Source organism: Larimichthys crocea, chromosome VI (assembly GCF_000972845.2).
Source record: "Larimichthys crocea isolate SSNF chromosome VI, L_crocea_2.0, whole genome shotgun sequence".
In the NCBI taxonomy this organism is placed as follows: Eukaryota; Metazoa; Chordata; class Actinopteri; family Sciaenidae; genus Larimichthys; species Larimichthys crocea.
In genome coordinates this window covers 10,167,276-10,187,012 of record NC_040016.1, presented here as the reverse complement: position 1 = coordinate 10,187,012, position 19,737 = coordinate 10,167,276, and the positions used below count along the sequence as shown (strand labels likewise).

The 19,737-nt window shown below is 40.2% G+C and overlaps 1 protein-coding gene across 2 annotated transcripts; it reads right to left on the bottom strand.

The window, feature by feature from the left end:
• Positions 1 to 1,834: 1,834 nt before the first annotated feature.
• Positions 1,835 to 9,808, bottom strand: LOC104928026 (von Willebrand factor A domain-containing protein 1). 2 transcript variants are annotated; one of them, XM_010742236.3, is made up of 5 exons: positions 9,560 to 9,808; positions 4,514 to 5,053; positions 4,133 to 4,411; positions 3,581 to 3,856; positions 1,835 to 3,463 (listed from the first exon to the last, which is right to left on the bottom strand). In XM_010742236.3, the coding sequence occupies exons 1-5, from the start codon at positions 9,642 to 9,644 to the stop codon at positions 3,183 to 3,185; spliced, it is 1,461 nt and encodes a 486-aa protein (XP_010740538.3). In that variant the 5' UTR covers positions 9,645 to 9,808; the 3' UTR covers positions 1,835 to 3,182. The 2 variants fall into 2 exon arrangements, with proteins under 2 accessions (XP_010740538.3, XP_019128276.2); XM_019272731.2 differs by having other exon boundaries at positions 1,835 to 3,460.
• Between the last annotated feature and the right edge of the window lie 9,929 nt (positions 9,809 to 19,737).

Sequence of the window (19,737 nt, the reverse complement as noted above, 5' to 3'; positions counted from 1 at the left end):
CGATATTTTTTATGTATTTATGTTGTGGTGTATCTATGTATTTATGTGAGGAACTGTACAGACTGTGGCAACAAATTTTCTTGCAAAGGACAATAAAGAATCACATATAGTACAACAAATGACATCAGTGGCGCAATAATTCAGAGTAACTGCAAGTGTAAACGATGCAATCTTGCGAATCGTGGACTCAAGACCTTGGGGTGGTGATAGATGAAGCTACAGGGACAAGTATATGGCATTATTATAACATCGATATGTAGCAGAGCAAAGGAATTACAATTCAAGATGCTGCTTCCCCTTCAGATATAACTCAGAAACGAGGTGCACCCAAAGAAGCATAGAAATGATGCTGATAGTTATATACATACTGTATGGGCTATATGGGGGATATCAGGCGGATGTGGCTCAGGAGGTAGGTAGAGTGGGTCATCAGAAAATGAGTCTGCATGTTCAAGTGTCCTTGGACAAAATACTGAACTCCAAATTGCTCATCAAGGCTCCTACCATCAGTGTGCAAATATGTATGAAATGTATTAGCTCCTGTCTGATGATACGAGTTGGCATGGTAGCCATCGGTGTATGAATGAAATGTGTATTATAAAAGCGCTTTAAGTGGTCAAAGTTAAATCTGGTTGTTGTTGAAGAATTGCTGGCACGTTCTCCTCGTGTCTGTGTGAGTTCTCTCTGGGTACTGCAGCTTCCTCCCACAGTCCAAACACATGCAGGTTAATTGGTGACTTTAAATTGCCCGTAGGTGTTTGTCTCAATGTGTCAGCCTTCTCTCTTTCAAGCCTCTCACCCTAAGTCAGCTGGGATAGGCTCCAGCCACCCTTAACCCTGATGAGGAAGAAGAAAATGGAGGGATGGATGAAGAACTGGACTCCATGCCTTGTGTTAGGAGTGCCACACACACAAATCAAAGAGACATACAGACAAAAATAGAGGGTAGATAAATGTAAAATCTGTATCTCTATATAACCTTTTGAATTTTTCTGCCGTCGATGCACTGCAGTACTGATTTCATCCAGCTCAACCCAGCCATGTTATGCAGTTATAAGAAAGGCTCACGTTGCCTTGAGTGTTGTTGCACTCAGACTCTGTGCACTCGGTTTGACTGTCTGACCTACTTTGCAAAGAATAAAACATGCTTCTAAGTCTTTACTTCAGACCTCACAGATTAATCATTTCCACAACATACAGCATATAAATGAGACGTGATGCATAAATAATAATAAAAGATATATTTTCATAATAAAAGCAAATGCAAGTTTGGTTATTGTAATTATAAGTAATTATAATTGTAAGTACAGTAATTGTATTAACTTTAATGTTCTAGTCAGCATCCATGTTTCCTTTTAATTGGAAGAATGCTTCATTTACCGATTTGGGTATTGTTGAGTAATTAAATATAATTGTACATGATCTCTAATCACCCTAAATGAATCATTTACGTCACATGAGAAATTAGATTATAACATGAGAAATTACTTGAGAAATACAGTTTACTCCGTTTGCAATATCTGATTACAGCCAACTGCCACTAGATGGTCCCATAAACAACCAAATACAGGAAAACCAGTGAGGTTAACATTTTAATGGTGTCCTTAATATGTATTAATCATTTTCTAAGATAAAATGTTTATTTTTATGTTCATGGACAGAAAAATATACTGTAGATATATATTTTGCCAACATTGTACCAGACAAGTCTGGCAATAAATTCAGTAGCACATAAATACAAAAAAAGTAAATTAACGATATATATATATATATATATATTCACAGTACATCTTTGATATAAAAATGTAATACTTATAAGCATTGTACAGAAGTATGAAGCTGATCCAGTGTGCAATTTATTCTGATCTGAAGCCAAAAACATAAAATACAACAATGATCCATTCTGTGTTTTATCACTGACACCAATTTTACTGTGTGCTGCCAGTGGGGCTAAATGTCCATCAGTCAGTGAAACCAAGAGAAAAATGGATGAAAATTGTCCGTTCAGGGGGAAAAAAAGTATTTTCCTGACTTATTCATGATCCAAAACATTTGAAACTTATCTTACATATAATGAATAATCCAGAATGGACACAAATTGCACATAACAAGCAGAACTTTGGTCATTATAGCTTATAAAAATGATGCAGTACCATGATGCAGCAATGTTTTTCACGATGATTTGTTGCCTACCGAAGCTAAAATGCATTTTGCATTGAGACCGCTACTAATGAGAGAAAAACCTGAGAAAAACCTTTACCTTAGCTCACCTTTATCTTGGCATTCAACACTTCTTCAGCTTTAGATTAAAATGTGGTCGTTTCAAATATCTGAATTGATGCTCACATCACATTATTTCCTTTTAAACAATTTAATTTCAGTCTGATTATCAGGCTACTGTACTTCAGCTTCTCTGGTCAAAGTTTATCAGGGGCCCTATATTTCTACTTGCAAAGTTTGAGCTTTTGTTTTTGTTTATGGTGCCTCAAGGACTGAAAATATTATTTTCTCAAGCTTATATTATCTTATTTTAGGTGTCATAACCAAAACTCATATATAATTCACAGGTAATCTATTGACAGGTGATTTTGATCTGATTAGGATGGACAGACAGAATTACATTTGCTACATATCAAGAACTTTACATATACTTGCAAGCAGAAGAGAACATTTTAATTTGCACTGATATCAGACTAATTGCAAGCCGGGCAATGTTTGCATAGAATTTCAAGTAAATACCCCTTATGTAACAGCACAATTTCCAAGCAGGCTGACATTACAGACTGTGAATCATAATAATAAATTATTATCTTCATTCATAAATTGTGAATATTGCCTTTTTGCATACTCTGATATATTTGAACAAATGTGCAACGCTGTGGCTGACGGCCTTCAGGACACCAGGAGAAAAAAATCGATGATTATGATGGCTGGAGTTATGGGATAAAAAATTTGTGTCATTTAAAAAGTTTAATATAAGAAAATATATTCACTCCGGCATAATGTATCTTGTGCAACCTCACCTAAAATGCTCGATTTCACCCTTCTTGTTTGGTTTTGCTCTGGCTGCCTGATTGCTGCAGACTCAGGAAATTACACTTCCGCTAATGAACCGATCCGGCTACATATGAACATAATTGCAGCAATTGAGAGAGAAAAAAAAAAGAAGCAGATAATAATACTCAGTTCAGCCAACCCGTGTTCCTCTCTGCAGTGCAGCATATCCCGTCTCCTCGGCCAGAGCTGTAGACGGGAGAGACACACACTCGACTGCCTGGTGTGAAATGTGTGAGCCGCGTTGAATGAGAGTTTGGATGCAGGTAGACGGAGGAGGTGTATGAGTTTTGTCTTTCCCAGCTCAGCCAGTAGCCCATCAAGCCTTCCTGGTGGCCATGCCACGCTACCTGCACCTCCTGATGCTGCACCTGGGTCAGCTGAAGGTCTGCCAGGGCAGGCAAAGCTGCTGCAGGGAGAAAAACACACAGGCAGGTCAAGTGAAACTGTAACTCTAAAGGATTTGAACCAAAGATAAATAAGTTACAAAGACATACGCTACACAAAAATCAAACTGAAGACGTACCCTCTTGAGTGCATGCCCTCACCGACATGGCTCTTTCTTTTCCATCCGCATGCACAGCACTGACTGTGACCAGGTACTGAGTGCCCGGCTCCAGGCCAGTCAGTAAAGTGGAGTTCTGCTGGCGTTGTAAGGTCATAGTCTGGACGCGTCCACTTGGAATAGCTCCGTACTCCACTACATATCTCTGGACTCGATTTGGCTGCAGGGGACCCCAGCTCACACGGATCTGATGAGGGCTAGAGTCTGACACGGAGACCACTGTCGGGCTTAATACATCTGAGGGCAAGGCAAGGGACAGGACAAGACAGGAAAGAAACAAACCATTAACTCTGGTCTCAAATATCTCCATAACAACTAAGAAATCATATATGCTGTACAAGAGTGTAAAAATGATTAAAAACTCCACAACAGATTGTTTTGTCAACTATTTCTGTCTAGTTCTTCTCCTCAGTTTTCCCTTTTTGTCATGACTCAGACATGTTTTTATAAGTGCATTACAGAAATATGAAAACACATGTTTAATAGGGAGAGTCCCCTTTATAATCCTCTCACCGGGAAGTGTGGTGAAGTTAACAGAGAGTGTTTTAAACAGCCTCTGGTTGAACTCTGGACGGAGGGAAGCCGTGTAGGTGGTATCAGGGTGCAGGTTGGTCAGCTCTATCCTGCTGGATCCCCCTGGGAGACTGTGTCTGGCCTCAGGGTCCATTTTCCTCACAGAGTTATACGTGAGTATATAGTAACCACTGCCTGGCCTCAGAACAGGACGCCACTGCAGCACAGCACTGTGGGAAGTCAAGTGGACAACGTGCAGACGTTCTGCACCGATGATTTCTATAGATGAGACACAATGGGAGGAAAGAAGATAAATATACAGACACTGAGTTACTTCTTTCACTTCTATCGTGCTTAACCTCAGATTTCAAACACACATACTGATAATGGCCTCCCTCAGGTCCTCTGTGATGATATCAATGTTATCGATGTCCACATTGTACAGGTGAGATTCCAGAGGTGGCGTCACAGCACGCTTTAACACCTGATAGTTGCCATGCACCGTAGACACAGCTAACACAGAAATTCCCTGCCTTTTCAGCTCAGACATTAGCTGGTCCACGTCTCCAGGCTGCACACCATCAGTCAGCCATAGCAGTACCCTTGGCACGTTTGCCTCTGTCTCTGTCAGAACACGCCAGGCCACCCTGAGCGCCGCCTCTGTGTTGGTGTCTCCCTTCAGCTGGCTGACACTCCGCATAGATTTCTGCAGGCTTTGCTGATTGCTGTGGACATCCAGGCCAAACTCCAGGTTAGGCTTTGTACCCACCTGCAGCAGCCCGACTCTTACGTGCCCACGGCCTAATGAGAAGGGGCGAAGTATGTCGGCGGCGAAGAATAACATGCGTGAGAACTCGTAGTTTGACACACTTCCTGAAGAGTCCAGCAGGATGAGTATATCTCCTTCACAGCAGTTCAGCACTGTGCACAACAGGAGGAAACACAAGGTCATTTCACCTCATGGCATACAAATCCATGCCATCATACATCGTTTAAACCTGCATTCACATATTTTTTAGTTTTAGCCATATTTTTTAGAGCAGCAGAAACGAGCTGACAATTCTTGCGGGCAGAATGAAGCCTGGGTGCTCAAATAACACACATGCATCTGTAATGGCACCCACCTGTCAATCAAAGCGGCCACACTGTTAATTACGGAGACTCATTCTGTATCCAGTCTCAAGTGGCCATTTGGGGAACTGCAGTTTTTGGTACTTCTGCATAGGCTTCACTTTACAGCCATTGTTCAGAAGGTCACCCACTCACCATTCAATGTGCATGAGGTCCCCATGACAGCCTGGACCAATGACAGTTCGGCAATTAAGTGCCTTAATTGAAGAGACCTTTTACAGGCTCAGCTGCAGAGACACTGCTGGCACTTCTTTCATTCTAGTTCAGTTGGATTTACCACTCCCTTTCATATTTTTTCAACAGTGTTTTTTTCCCCTTTTCATATTGTGTGTGCGTCCATAAGAAGTGAGTACTGTATTTAGTTTGTTCATTTTATCACGTGTGGTGTTTCTGTGTGTTTTATCACCTGTCTCACTTTGTCATCATATATGTAATTATTTATACTTGTTTATTTCATATCATATTGTTTTTGTTTACGTACTTTTCTTATTGTCTTTGCAGTTACCACACAAACCTACTGTTTCACTTCTTGAATAAACAATTTATAAAAACAGAGATTGTCACCATCATATTAATCGTTCTGTGGAGGTGTTTGGGGATTATAAGCCAACGCCTCTTTTATAGCCATGGACGTTGCCGCTTCTTATCACCATTATGTTGATATGGCAACAGCAATTTAGAGTCCAATATTAATTTTTTCTTTTAACTCTTTAGCTGCTAAATGCATCACTATGTACACCACCAAGTTGTTAGCTGTGTCTGCTGTTTGTTGCTGCGCAACTGCCTACTCGAGGACGAGCTGAAGGGAACTGAGAGGAGCTGCAGAACCAGGACTTAATTCTCTGTCACAACGAGCGCTTACTTTTAACACACCTTAGTGTATGTGTATGTGAAAAGTTCATTTGAGCCATAAATATATTGGTAATAGCAACTTCAGAGTAGAGCTTCAATTTCCCTTTTTTAGACACTGCAATAAGGCACGTTTTTAATTAACAGCACGTAATTTTCATAAACTGTGGTGGCATTAGGTTCCCACACTACATCCTAGAAACTGTTGGCAGTGATGAATCATAACATCGTGACTACATTAATATCTAAGTCATATATAAAAATAAAAAGGGACACTGATTTAATGTTTCTCAGGCAAGACTGATCTAATTAATGTCACAGATGCCATTACTGTCCTTAGGGAAGCATTAATATAAAGAAGGAAGGGCAATAACAGGTATATGAGGTGTCTTGTTTCATGCACAACATTGAAATCTCACATTGTATCAAAACATGTCAGAGAAATATTGCATTGAGGATACTTTAAATGGAGGATTTATGATAGCGAAGAATCAGGAGTATTGGTCACAGGAGTCGATTTATCTCATGAAACCAGAGTGAGATTTAACATTGGTTAAAAAAGCACATCCCACATCTGGGGATCTCTCCAGTACAATGAACGCAGGGCTTGTTTTCTCCATTTTAACCTTACTGGATCTCCCAGTTTGTCATCAAAAAATCACCTTAGCAGAATAATGTTCACTTAAAAGAATCAGTCCTATCCTGCACGATCAGATTTGTGTCCAGTACGTTTGGTGACTCACTCATTTGTCCCTCCTGGAAACCAGCGAGAGTTTCCTCTTAATCCTGCAAACTGCATGCAGCTTTTGTTACATGTGGGGCTTGTACTTATATAAAATATTGGTCTTACATCATCACCTATTACAAATAACACTGACATTAGCTTAATGCATGTGCTGTACATCAAACAGATTCATTCCTAATAGTCTCCTACATAATGTACACGCGTGCTTTATTGCCTCATTTCTTCCATATCGTTTACACTTAAACTTGTTAGACTCTTTTCCGTTTGCAGCTCCTCCGCCGAACACACCCTTTTTCCTTTCATTGCAGCAATGGTCCATAATCATTAAACTTTTATAGGGAGGCAGAAAATAAGCAGCAGGAAAATAAACAGGCGGAGAGGAAATGAGGGAGAACAGTGCAATCAAACCAAGAGGAGTCAGCCAACATCTTTAATGAGTTTCAGATAACTGACAAAGATTACAAGAGGAAGAAGAGATGCTACAAGGGGAGGCAGACGATTAAACAAAGTCAAACCTCCTTGTCTCTCTCTCTCTCTCTCTCTCTCTCTCTCTACCACCATATATATATATATATGGTGGCAAAGGGGAGGAGCTAAAAGGGGAAACTGAGGCAGAAATGAGAGAGAAACATGAGGAAGAGTTGGATTAAAGTTGCTGATGGAGATGTACAAGCTCCATCTTTGCATTCCTCACAGCAAACGTACATGTGGATATGTATATGCGTGAGAGAGAGACTTAAGCATGTCGTCTGTCATTTAACTGGTTTCAAGCTGTGCCAGGGCCATATGCCATCCCGCAGAGCTGCACAGATGAATGAAAAATATGTTAATGCTTCCTGTGAAGTTTACTGAGTGCGCTATCAAAATGCGCCGACATCAAACAGACAGATGGCAGACTATCCAGTTTGTGTTGGATCAAAATCAATGTGGGCAACTTCTCTAGACTCTTAAAACATTTGACACATAAACTGTATGCGGCTTTGCTGCCTCTTAAACGTTTACAGATTTCCTGCCTGAAAAGTGAAACCGCAAATTAATTAAAAATTCCACACATTCCATGTGGGATCTCTAACTTAGCCAATAAGTCAAAAATATTGACTTTTAATTAGCTTCAGGCACCTGTAAGTACCACAACATAATGTCCAAGCCAGAATGAAGAACAAAGCTCCTGCTGTCCTTAAAAATACAGTAATGGACCACTGCTGCTGCTGCTGCTCGAGAAGAATCAAATATGAACAATAAACAGTTTACCTGCATTACCAAGGTTCAGCCCTTCATGGACTGGCACCAGTTTATATCTCTGATCTCATCAGCCCCTATTCTACCTCCAGAAAGTGGTATCGATCTTCTCATCTAACACTCAGAAAGACAGCAAATGAAAGTGTTTGCCAACTTGCTGAATTATTCCTTTAAGAGCTGCTTCTTTTTTTGTTCAGCTTTTTGAAAATCGTTTTGTTGACATCATTTCTTGGTTTTCTTTTATTTTCTTATTCTTATCTTGTGAAAACATTATAATGTCTTCTGAGGCTCTGCAGTAGAAACTTGTGTTGCACACATGGAGAAAGATGTGGGTGTAGGCAGGGAGGGTGTGTAGGATTCTTGTTTTTTTGGAGTTTGACCCAAATTATGGACTAAAGGTTTTTCTTCTTTTTCTTGTGACTCTCTGAAACCAGCTGACTGGTGGACACGCTGTTTACCTTCACGTATTCCTTAAAAACTGTTGGCGGCGTTTGGCTGTAATGTGTCCAGTGGTGTCATAATTTGGAAAAGATGACGTTTTCCATAGCTTGTCACAGTTAATACACCCTGATCTGTTTTTCCACAGCAAGTCACAAAAACAACTCCAGCCACCCAGCTTCTTTTCCAGTTTAAACCTATGAAGGAAACCTGCAGTGGTAACAATACCAAATCTATTTTTAATAATCCATAAGAAGTTAAAGTTCTAGTAAAAGTACATTTATGTACCTTTGATATAAAAAAAAATACTCATAATGCAGAAAAATGTGTGTTATATTCTAATTCATGTGTAAGTAGAACTGGAAATGAAGTACAACATTACTACATGTAGAGGAGAAGAAGCATGAAGTAGAATTAAACTGAAAAGTTCAAGTAGTAAAACTATATGATCCAATAAAGAGACATCAAACTATCTGACAGTGATGATCTGCAGTCATCATTATTATTACCCATATAGCCCATAATAAACGGATCATAAACTGTGAGCATATAAAAAGACACACCCATTATCTCCTGAATTAAAAGTAATGAGTGTTTTGCTGAATAACACTGATAACTTGTTTAAACCGGCCTGTCTGTGGAAATGATCCTGTTAATGTCAGTGATCCTTAACCACCATGTGGCGTGCTGAGCTTTGACTCACCAAATATTTATTAGCAGCAATTATAAAATACTTTACCCCCTCTACAGATGTGGATTTTGTGAGTTTGTTTACATAAATAGTTACTTTAAAAGGAGAAACATGATTTTTTTTCTTCTTTTGAAGGTTTAGCTTTTAGACCAGACTCCATTTACAAAAAATATAATTTTCCTGATCTAAGCCCGAAGAAGAAGAAAACTGCAACCAATCAACTTTACATCTGTGTGTCAGCTCTGTGTATGGTTCGTGTTTCATTCGGCTATAATCATGGACCTGCGATACTTCTTATCACCTTGATACATTGAGCTTTATGTTATCAACTCACCTGTGGCAGGTACAGCAACTTGCATGTCGCTCCGCTGCAACATCGCCCAGATGAGAACAAGACAGCGAAGTGAAAAGCCTTTCATCCTGTCTGAGCCGCATTAAAAACACGAGTCTGATCAGAAACAGGTGAAATAACCAACAGCAGGTCTTCTGTCACCGGTTCCCATCGCACAGATCTCAGACACTAATGCTCCAGTCTGTCTCCTCTTCAGCAGACTCATCCAAACTTTTTTTTCTCCGGCGTACACCTGCGTCATGCGTACTCCTCATTTACAGTCATTTCCTTTAATGTAAGGTTAGTCCGTTTCAAGTCCAGATTACTCCTCCTCCTCCTTCTCTAGCTGCAGATCCAGGAAGGTGAATCATTCCCACCTTTTGCAGGATTTTGGTTTGAAGACTGATGTTTCCTTCTGTACTGTAATTTTCTCAGTCCAGGGGTCAACACACTTATTCCTGCAACATAACACCAATGTGAAAGGCTGGGTCCTAGAGTCAGCAGGAAAATCTCATCATAAGCATGCCAGAATTAAATGTCTGCTGCTGCAGGAAGAATGATCTCATCTGTTTTTCCTGTATATTATCTTGTGCTGGAGGAAATACACTGAAACTGATCTGACCTTCATTTTCTCTGGGGACCACAATACTGGAACCGGCTTTGGGAAACAGTAACAAGAGGGCAAGATACCCATTTGGATCAAGACAGAGGCAAAGAAAAACCTTTTGGCCAGTCCATTAGGCAGGATTATAGTAAATACCACAGCAGTAAGATAACTTGGATAAAGTGCAGGCTATTCACATGCATTTATCGCAGTTGCCTACATTAAAGGACCATGTCTCTGCCTCCTCTGTATGTGTGTGTGTGTGTGTGTGTGTGTGTGTGTGTGTGTGTGCCACCAGATAAAGGGCTTAATAAATGCAGAGCCCTGACTGAATGTGCCCTCTTGAGATGAGAGCTGCCCTGCATGTCCCCATTGCCAAGACAGAGTGTCTGTTACTTCACTGGAAATATTATGACGGATCAGTTTGACCGTACTGTATGTGGCAACGTTCTTTATTTATTTTTTTTCCCATACTGCCGGTATGTCTCACACAGTGTGCGGCGCAGGTTGGGATACAGGTTGGATGGTGAGGTAGACAAATCAACAGAAAGATAACACTGTTAGAGGGCGTATTTGATCCTGCTTGATGATACATTATACAAAACACTTTTGCTTATGTGGGTATGTCTGCAGGCATAGACAGTACATAGACAAACAGTCTGTTGGCAGGTCAGGAATTGTTATCATTTTGAGATTTACATGCCGGATCCGGGTGTGAGCATAGTGGCATCAAACGGTGTAGTGCCAGATTGCAAAACATAGAAATTGACCCTTTATTATCCACGTTTCCTCACAACAGGTGTGTTCAGAAGCTGGGGTTGGTGAGCTGGCTGTGGACTGCATGGTGTGACTCTGGCACATTAATGTATAAGACATGGATACAGCGTTGGACGATGGGTCCACTCATTTTTAACGGAAGCTGCTCAGTGGCGCATAAAGCCAGAAAAGTTCATTTTTCAGGCGTACAATTACCTGAAAATTCGAATAAGCTTTTGCATAGTGTGGCTCGTAGAGCAGGTTCAATGAATACTAAGAAAGAATAGCAGACTCAAAGGTGCAAACACAAACCAGAGAACTGAATCAGGTTCAAGACAGTTCACAAAGGGAATGGTGCAGTGCAGATGGAAATCCAGTGAACAGGTGGCACAAAAAAATAAATAATTCTTTTACAATGTAAGCTTGTGTGGTCAGTGTGCATGACATGATATATGTCACTGCTGTCTGTTTGGCCACAAAGTCAAACTGACGACTTCAAAGCCTGGCGCTCTTCCTGGCGAGTTAGTCTGGCATTAGTTGCTTCATGGTGTGGACTGAGGAGGTGCAAGATAGTTAGCATTATGGAGCCAATGGTCCAAATAAAACATAACTGATGGCAACATTATCCTAAATGTCATGCCATTGTAATTTATTTTCCAGCGTTCAGTCTCGTTTATGAGACTTTTGCCCAATGCCCGGGATAATATTCACTCACTGAGCAACAGGATCCTGACTGCAGTTCACTTAACACCCAAAGGTGTCTTTCATAAGACACTATGTTCAAAGTTTAGCTTTCTACTGAACATTAACAGACCATCTTTCCTAATTTATGCTGAGAATCATGAATATTTTAAAACTAGTAAGTAAATAAAAATAATGATTAACCTCACTAATCCAGTAATCCATGCAAAATGTCCCAGCTGATGATCAGTCAGCTCCGTGAGCAGCTGTTGCTGTGTTACTGTATTTGAATATCTCGGCTTCCCTCCACATAGTTAATGTTTAATATCTGAGCCGACAGTGTGTGACGCTGCTCATCCAACATGACTCAACACTCTTGACACACACACACACATAATTAAGTTGATAAATTAAGCACACTCACACACACATGGACGCACACGATTGTCGGTGAACACAGTGGCTTTTATTGACTTTTATCTATCTAATATGACATTGGCACATGTGATGTTTTGATATCCTTCATCATCATATTAACACTCCTATTATTAATTAACACTCCTATTAATATTTTTTATCTAATATTATCTTATCTTATCTTTATTATTCAGTGTGTATTTATATTTAACCCGTAAAGTCGATGTGAAGTAAGAATAAATATGTGTTCTGAGTTTGTCAGACCAAAGAAGAAAGTGTGATGAACCATCCAGCCATATGTAAATGATTAAAAATATTGACAAGCTTACAGCAGCTATTCTGAGCTCCAGGACTGAGGGGTGTGTATCCTGCTGAGTGAAGCTACACCCACTCGCGGGAGCGGTCAAGCAGGTATTTTGAAGCAGCCGAAACGTGTCAGATGAGTTCAGAAAACGACATGACTAACTTTGAAACATCAGTTCATCTCTATCTCTCTGCTCAGGGTGGCCTCAGCGTGTCATCGAGCCACCCTTTAAGGACCGCCCACAAAATCCTGGACTGAAAACTGGTGAAAAACTGTTTTAACCTGTATACAATATATCGTTCAAGTATATAAAGCATATTTAATATATTTTGAAGGAAATCATATATATACTCATATACTACACATATACTCACAGACATATTTTAATGTTTCAGGCGAAGCAGATATGGTTTCATATTTGTAGCCACTTTAGCAGCACTGTTGTTGTTGATCTTCATATAGTAACTGCTAAAGCTGTATACATTGGCAATTAGTATGTAGTACTGGGAAAGACTTTGTTATTATAAAGTCATTTTCTTGCTTTTTTCCAGCTCCATACTGAGAAAAAAAAAAGAAAAGAAAGAAAAACACTTCTGTTAAAGCAGCTCAGTCAAGAGGCCACACACTGCTTCCCATTTTTCACTTCGGCTGTACGTGTGTTATGTGTTTTCCATTAAGTGCAGTTTGCTGCTTTAAGTCACAGCATGCAGCTTTTACCTCCACTTAAAGTAGATTTATTTTTATTTCTATAATTATGTGTATAAGTGAGACATTAACACACACACAGCAACCTAATTAATCGGAAGAAGCTATGTTTTAAAATCCTTCTGTGCATGAACAAATTCCTGATTACCAAACTAGCCTCACTTTATTCTTCGTGGTCTAAAAAAATCACGGCCTGGTTGTAAGGAAGCTGTGCTATTAAAAAGCCATTTTATTAACACCATGTTGATGAGCTCTGCTTCTGCTGAGGAGTCCTGCTGATTAACTCCCAGATTAATGTGCTGTCAGGCCTCTGCCTCGGCTGCACATATTAACACGATTTGTTATCACAACAGCACAGTGATACGATAATATTGACCACACAGGACAGGAATTAAGTGGGAACCTATTTCCCTTTCAAGAATAAATGCTTTTATAAGGAACAGTTAAAAAGTGGAGCGAACATTTGAGCTTTGTCTGTGTTTCTGAGGTCGAACGTTGGTGGCAGAGAAACCCCTCAAGGACGGCTTTAAACCAAAAGTCCCTTCTCTTGTAAAAGCATGGAAAACTCAATGTACAGAGCACTTACAGGTATTGATTAGAGGCACTGACTCAAAGGACAGATTAATAAGGATGGAGCCTTCCTTTCTTCCGTCTCCAAACTCATCCGCTGTCTGGTGCATGTCCGGGCCTGCAGCATCATCCTGTAAAATGGAAAACTGGAATTTCCCCTGAAGAAGAAAGTTTGGCAAAGGCAGCTTTCTCTTCATGTTTGTGTGGGCAAACATGCAAATGATCGTAATATGTCCATGTTTGTGAGTCTGAGCATGTGAGCATGTGCCATAAGACGGCATATACAGCTCGTTCCACAGGGTGCAGCATATATTTAATACACAGCCTGTAATTCTGAGACATTTATGGGTTTTTTTTTAAATGAGAATATTTAACAAGCATTCATTTTTCATCACATTGCTAATTACTGTTGACAGATAAATACACCTTCCTCTCCAGAGTCATAATTTGGGAAAGTATCTAGCTCAAACCGGCTTTATAGCTTATGCCAGCTCCCTCCTGAACTCTAGAAAAATCTAGTTGTTTGTGTTTACTATGTACTATGTGTTGTTGTTGTTGTTGTTGTTGTTTTGGTCTGATGTATTGAATATGTGTGCCTTGTTTTGTGTATGCACACCACTGCTGCATAGCCAACTGTGCCACTGGGCATGAATAAAGTGAATTATTGATTCACCTGTTTTTATTACAATGAATTATAAAGGAAAAAAGCTGTCCCAGTCTGTCCAAAATATATCTCTTTATTTAGCATACTGTATTATTTAGTATGCCCACTGTCTGCCTTGAAGCACACCGTTCAGTCCAACCATTTCTTTTCCGCTTCTTATCCGGGGTTAGCTGGGTGTTCCAGACGTCCCTCTCCCCAGCAACACTTTCCACCTCCTCCTTTCAGATCCCAAGGTGTTCCCGGCCAAATGGGCTATATAGACCCTTCAGTGGGTTCTGGGTCTGCTCCAAAGGCTCCTCCCAGTTGGATGTGCCCAGAACAACCCCCTTTTCCAAGTCCACAAAGCACACAATGACAATGCTAACATGCTGATATGTAATAGATATAATGTTTACAGTCTTAATTTACTGTATATGCATGCAAACATTTGCTCAGGCTGAACATCATCATAGTTTTGCAGTAATCCAGTCATAAATTGAGGTACTGGACAAATTCAAACTTTGCTCTGATGACGGCAGTAGATGGACCTGACGATGGCAAAAGTTATCGCCTATAAAAGTGAGAATACAAGAAAGAAAATAATTGTATGACTTTTGCAACTTTTTCTCAGTGGATTAATGTGTTCATCAAATTATAACTGACAGATAACTACAGTGTTGTAGGCGGAGGAGAAAGCCCCACAGCACACAAACAAAACACAATTTATCTCCAATTTAAAGTGTGAAATGACTTCACTCCTCGATAAGAGCGTTTGTGTGTTTTTTTGTGTGCATAAGAAAACTGGCACACACTAAAATCTAATCACCAGTTTCAGAGATCTGTGAAGAGATGAGTCCACTTGGAATAAATAAAACTCTTTAGTCTAGAGAGCACAAACTTTCCCCTGCCTCATAAAACATAGAGGAGCACTGCATGAATGCAGTCTCGGCTGTACGAAAAAGCTGTGGGCATTTCACCAATTAGTTACTCTGAAAGAATACTATAGTTTCATTCATGCACTCATCTGGAGGCTGATTTGCTGTCTGCTGGAGAGTAGGATTTCTGATCCTAAAACCATTTAACTAATCGAGCAGCTGAAGTTGTATAATTGACTTTAATGTCTGCTGGTCACATTTCTAATCTGATAAAAGTATCATTATGAAGAAAGATGCAGGACTTTTGGGGAAGGATACAGGAAATAGAGTGATGGAGGCAGAGAGGGAGAGACAGTTTACTGTAACAGTAAACTAGGAGAGAAAACAGAGACGCAGAGGTCCAAACTGCAGCGAGTGAGCGAATATGGTGCTGATACGATAATGTCATACATTTATTTTCTGGTGTAGTCTTCAGGCTCAGATGACTTTTTTTTTAAGCGTGATATAGGACCACATTAGACACACCTAATGACAATTACTGAACATTGATCTTTTGTCCTCTATTGATTTCCATTTGTGTGTTGCACTGAAGCACACATTCTTTAGCAATGGGACAGTGCAGCAACGTGAGTTTCCCAGTTTCCAGTGAATTTGCCATCTTAGTGTTACGAGCCAGAAATGACAATATTTAAACGAGTATAGAGACTGCTCTACTGCAAGCTGGGCTGCTCTTGGTTTCAACACTAACAATATAAAGAATGGAAGGGTCGTTTTGAAGCTTGAAATAATAAACTCATTACAGTTTTCATGAACGGGGAAATTAATTATATGTTTTTTGTACCAGGTTGTAAACATTTTTATTTCTGCTGTGAAGTTGGACATTTGAATATTGGGGCTTATGGAGACTGGCATGTTCTGTAGCCAGCCTCAAGTAACTGTAACTGTTTTAGGTGCTTTTGCGTTGGCTTCTCTTCACAGCCATGGAGGCTGCCACTTGATTTTCAAGCAGGCAAATATTATATTCCATATAATAAAGAAAGAGTTATTAGAAAGAGTGCAGGTTTAAGACATGTCTGAGTTGACTTTACTTCACAGGAAGCTCTATCCACTAATGATACACTGTCATTGGGTGTTGATGATACTGACTGTCTGTGTTTCTGCCAGGAACACCAATAACATTTCTATGTGCTGCTATTGGTCAACATCATGGTACCTGTTGCTGTATCTGCACTACACTATGATACACTACAAAGGATATAATGATCATTTCTCTCCCCCATCACTAATTTCCATTCCTGCCACCCTACGTCGTGTCTTTTATTGTGATGATATCATGTAATCTGATGATTTCAGTCCTGGTTTACTGATTACTGTGATAACATAAGTAACACAGCAAATGTGGTTTAATACTGTAGAGCAGGTACAGCGGTGGTGACCTGCTGTTTTTCCATCACGCCATGAGCAATCATTTCGTGCTGCTAATGATGCAGGTAGTTTTCCATGCATCTGCGGTTGGCTGAGGTGTGCAGTCTCTCACCTGTAATTCTTCATCTAGCAGCTCATTGAACAGATCAGTGAGCTCTGTTTTATTCTGTCCATGTTATTTTTAGACGCTCCTTGTAAAGTGCCACCACAAATGATCATTCGTTTCCATCTCGCTCACAAACCAGGCCGTGCTCAAACCCGTCATGGAGATCTGATGATTCGTGATTTGTTTTGGCAGAAGTGTTTAACACCAGATGACATTCTCACCATTTATTCAGGCTTGGGACCAGCAATTATAAATGCACTGGTTTGTGCCTCTCCAGTGGCTCGGAAACAACCTGGAGTTCAGTGTCTTTCCGAAGGACACTTTAACAGGAGGAGGTGGGATCAAACTACCAACCCTGCCATCAGTAGACGCCCTGCTCTACTACATGAGCCACAGCCAAAAATTCTCAGTGATCCACTGATGGAAAAATGCCAGAAAACCAGCACCACGAGGCACTAGCAACAGACTTCAGGACCTCTTTTAGCCTCCTGAAACTAAATTCACTCTAACTTTGTTTCAGATGACCAAAGCCAGACATCTTTATGACTTTAACAGCGCAGGAAAGTAGAAACAAACATTTTGGCTCTCGGGACAAATCAAATAAACTATTAACCGTGACTGGGAACTTTCATATAATAATAAACCAGCACTGTGAACGTGATGTGGATTTTATTTTGGGTCACAGTTTTAATATTGTTGTTTATTGCTTTCAAGCCTTTGCAAATATATTTTGTAAGTGTTCCTGGAAGCTCTACAGTAAAACATACAGAATGGTTTTTGAAAACGCTGAGCCGTAATGTTGACTGTATTATGGTTGAACGGAGTGAGGTGAAAAAACACTGTCAAAGCGCATAAACATGACACTGTGGTGTTGTGAAAACACTAAATGTTGCAACAGTTTCCCCTTCAGGCATCACAAAGCTTTTAGTCTGCTCAAACTCTCCTCGGCGGTTCTGCTGATTGAAGCCCAGAGGCTTCAAAAACGAGAGAGATTAATGTGCGTTCAGTTACACAAAGCGCTCTAAATGATGGGAAACCCCGAGACCACAAAGGAGGAAAAAGATCATCTGTCTGACGATGCAGCAGCACACTGCACACATTGTTTGTTTGTGCTCTGCACACATACAAATAATTTCCTTATCGATTCCTGGCAGACTGCAGAAAATAACACTGACACAACATTTAAAACAGCACTTGGATCAATATTACAGCCACACAACTTATGCCACCATCAGCGCTAAAGCTGCACTGATTGGCTTTTGTTTGCAGCACTGAGCGGGAATCGACAGGAAATTAATATGATGTTACGGCAGCAACATGTGTGATGTCCTGTGACCTGGGACCGATCGCTCAGTCAGTGTTTCAGACCAGGAAAAGGATCACTCGACCTCAGTGTCTGTGTATTGGTAATAACATGAATAAAGGTGAATAGGTGTGAGAAGATTTCTCAGATTTCTTCCTCTGCTCTTCATTTTATTTATGTATTGTATTGTAATGGAGCTCCATGGGTTATTTATCAAAGAGTTTCAGCATCAGTGTTTGTATTTCAGCACATCAGCTGTATCTGTCCTGAGGCATTGTTTTAATCACATAATCATTTAAAACATTAACCTCGTGTGGAGCCTCGACTTCCCATCCATCTCACACCCAAACTGTCCAAAGCTTGTTAGTATTTAAAGCTCATTTCACCAACAGTGCTGTTGTATTTCACTGCCTCTTTAGCATCACAACACTGTAATGAAATGTTTGAAATTCTGTTTAATTCATTCTTTATGATTTCTTATCATTTCTGGTATTTAAATCAAATAAACAACTTATTTCTTTGCTTGTGTTGTGTCATGTGTGAATCTGTGCACGCGCTTTCAGCTCTAACCACGTCTGCTTCTGGATCGCAGTGTGACAGAATCCTCATATGTCTGCCTGTTTCATAGACACACACACACACACACACACACACACACGCAGTTGATGCTCAGGTGCTGACTGAAGCTATAAAGAGACAGGTGGAGGACTGAGGGAGGGCGAGAGGTGCTCAGCAGTATTTCTGCCTCGAATTCCTGCCTGAGGCAGAAACACACCGATAGCGAGGAAACTTTAAGTTTATAGAAAAAAAGTTTTAAATTATAATAAAGTTTTGAGTGTATCATTGTTAGGGTCACGCAATGGCAGAAACACTGCCCTTTTGCAGATTATTTAGTTTTGTCCGAGATCAAGAGTGAACTTAAAGAAAACGTGTTATAGATTAAATCAATACAGCTTACTGAGCTCACATGTCAACAGTCCATCTCCATGACAACTGAGTGAACGCCATCCATGATGGATATTTTGTGATATGGTTGACAGAGCAGCTGGAATGAACAATTTGTTAGATAGTCCTCGGGCGCCTTTGTAGATCACCTGGTAGAGCGTATATGCCATGTAAGACGGCCTTTCTGCAGCGTGCCATGCCCTCTGGACTCTTGGTCATACAAAACAAGATATTTCAAGGACTGTGATCAACCAAACAGAGTCCAAACAATTAATCAAAAAATGATTAATCTAGGAAATAATCTGCAGATTAATCGATAATGAAAAAAATATTAGTTGTAGCTAGTAGATCCTTACCCTGATTTGGGACTGTTTTGTCGAACAACAAGATGTTAGTAGGCATAGAAAGATTCAATTAAAAAAATGATTTTTGGTGGAGAGTCACTGCAATCCAGTCACAACATTATATATATTTAATGCCAGTGCACCACAACGACTTCCATAAACCTTGAAATTATTCTCAAGACTTCAAAGAGCCTCAAAATGCTGCAAAAATATCTGAATATCAGGATCTGTCGTGTTAGTCTGAACACCTTTTTGTTATTCAGGTAAGGTTTGTGCAGATTTGTTGTTTTCTCCAGATGCTTGCAGACTCAGTGGACTGAACACGTTACAGGATGTTCACAGTCTCCCGCTGTTTTTGATTAATACTGTACAATCCCTCCCTCTCATCTGACCTTTCACTCGTCTCAACTTCATTTCCAGCTTCACCTGTCTCTGGTGCACGTCAGCCGCTTTCTCTTCATCAGTATTTCTCTTTCATCTGCCTCCAGGGGGGCCAAACCGAG